General features: G+C 63.5%; 1 protein-coding gene across 1 annotated transcript in view; it reads right to left on the bottom strand.

The window, feature by feature from the left end:
• Positions 1-25: 25 nt before the first annotated feature.
• Positions 26-2,141, bottom strand: part of POLR2A (RNA polymerase II subunit A) — a gene marked incomplete at both ends in the record, with an annotated part of 5,385 nt that continues 3,269 nt past the window's right edge. The window contains 3 exons of the mRNA XM_085316501.1: positions 26-476; positions 1,040-1,145; positions 1,424-1,689. Coding sequence (XP_085172627.1) covers positions 26-476; positions 1,040-1,145; positions 1,424-1,689 — 823 coding nt within the window. The remainder of the gene's footprint in view (positions 477-1,039; positions 1,146-1,423; positions 1,690-2,141) is intronic.

Here is a 2,141-nt window from a genome sequence, read left to right as displayed (position 1 = left end):
CCCAGGAGCCAGTTGAAGGCCCCACCCTGGACCTCCTGGTCGCCCCCCACCCAGTCTCACGTACGATAGCCTGGTTGAACTTGGACTCGATCTCGCCCAGGAGCCAGTCGAAGGCCCCACCCTGGACCTCCTGGACCTCCCAGTGGCCTCCCACCCAGTCTCACGCATGATGGCCTGGTTGAACCTGGACTCGATCTCAACCAGGAGCCAGTCGAAGGCCCCACCCTGGACCTCCCGGTCACCTCCCACCCCCCACCCAGTCCCACGCACGATGGCCTGGTTGAACTTGGACTCGATCTCGCCCAGGAGCCAGTCGAAGGCCTCGCCGCTGAGGCGGAACTCCTCCACCATGCGGCGGCTGCAGAGCGTGGAGCGCAGGTGGATGTTGAAGAGCAGCGTGGCGTTCTCCTGCGCCTGCCGGCTCAGCGGGTCGTCCCCGTTGACGATCACCAGCTTCCGGCTCAGCTCCTTCACCCCTGCGGTGGAGACGTGTGTGTGGGGGGGAAACGGGGGTCAGGGCGAGGCCCGCAAGGATCTCGGCACCTTTTTGGGGGATTGTGAAGGTCTTGAAAGCCCCCTCAGCATCTCCTACAAGGTCCTGGCAGGCCACAAAGCTCCAGCAGCACCTTCCTGGGGGACCATGAGGGTCCGGCACGATCCCCCAGCATCTCCTACAAGGTCCTGAAGGAACCTAAAAGCTCCTCAACACCATCCTAGGGATGGCAGGAGGCCACCAAGAGCCCCTAACACCTTCCTAGGGGATCCCAGGGGTCTGGCAAGACCCTCCACAGCATGAGGGTCATGAGGGGCCCAGAAGCCCCCCCCCAGCACCATCCTGGGGGTCACAGGGGGGCCAAAAACCACCCCAGCACCTTGCTAGGGTTCGTGAGAGCATCGTGAAGGGACCTAAAATCCCCCCAGCGCCTTCCTAGGCTTCGCGGGGGGGGGGATCCTGCACCCTTCCAGCAGCTTGCAGGGGGTCCCGGGGGTCCCTCCCTCCCCAGGGCACCCCCATCGGCACGGGGGTCCCCTCGCTCACCTTCCACCACCTTGACGGGGTGCAGGTCCGAGGGCAGGCGCGAGTTGATGTGGAAGATCTTCTGGGCGTTCCAGATCATGCGCAGCAGGTTACAGGGCAGCACCACCTGGGGCGGGGAGCACGAACGGAGCTCAGCACCCCCAAAATAGAGGGGGGCAGCACCCCAAAATAGAGGGGGGCAGCACCCCAAAATTGAGAGCGGTCAAAGAGCGGTCAGGAACAGGGCTCAGCACCCCTAGAAAGCTGCGTTCAGCACCCTAAAACCAGGGGAGCGCCAAGGAGCACCAGCCAGAGGATCAGAAATAAGAGCGAGCGCCCCAAAATAGGGACCACGACCCCCCCGCCAGCACCCCCGAAACGGGAGGCGGCGAGGCCCGGGCTCACCTTGCTGTCGCCGGTGGGGAAGATGACGCGCAGCACCTCGCGGTCCTCCCGCATCTTCTCGAACTCGCGCTCCAGCTCGTTCTGGATGTGGGCGTTGCTCAGGATGTCCTTGACCATCTCCTCCTGCAGCGTCCGCCGCAGCGCCCGCTCGTTGGTGTAGTCGAACTTGAACCTGCGCGAGAGATGGGGGGCAGCCCCGGCTGTCACCCGGGGACCCCCCCGCCCCCCCATAAACGCACCCGGCTCGGGGGCAGGCTGCCTGTTTCCTCCAGATTACACCCTGCTCCGGGGCAACACCGTGCCAGCTCTTTCCCAAGATTACACCTCGCTCTGGGGCAACACCATGCCAGTTCCTCCTCCAGGTTACACCTCACTCTGGGGCAACACCATGCCAGTTCCTTCCCAAGATTACACCTCGCTCTGGGGCAACACTGTGACAGCTCTTCCTCCAGATTACACCTCGCTCTGGGGCAACACCATGCCAGTTCCTTCCCAAGATTACACCTCGCTCTGGGGCAACACCGTGCCAGTTCCTCCCCAAGATTACACCTCACTCTGGGGCAACACCGTGCCAGTTCCATCCCAAGATTACACCCTGCTCCGGGGCGACACCATGCCAGTTCTATCCCAAGATTACACCTCGCTCTGGGGCAACAATGTGCCAGTTCCATCCCAAGATTACACCCCGCTCTGGGGCGACACCGTGCCAGTTCCTCCC

This window comes from Rhea americana, unplaced genomic scaffold (assembly GCF_003343005.1).
Source record: "Rhea americana isolate MKP2758 unplaced genomic scaffold, rheAme1 scaffold_1126, whole genome shotgun sequence".
In the NCBI taxonomy this organism is placed as follows: Eukaryota; Metazoa; Chordata; class Aves; order Rheiformes; family Rheidae; genus Rhea; species Rhea americana.
The sequence above is the reverse complement of the archived record's forward strand: the minus strand, read 5'-3'. Positions and strand labels throughout refer to the sequence as shown.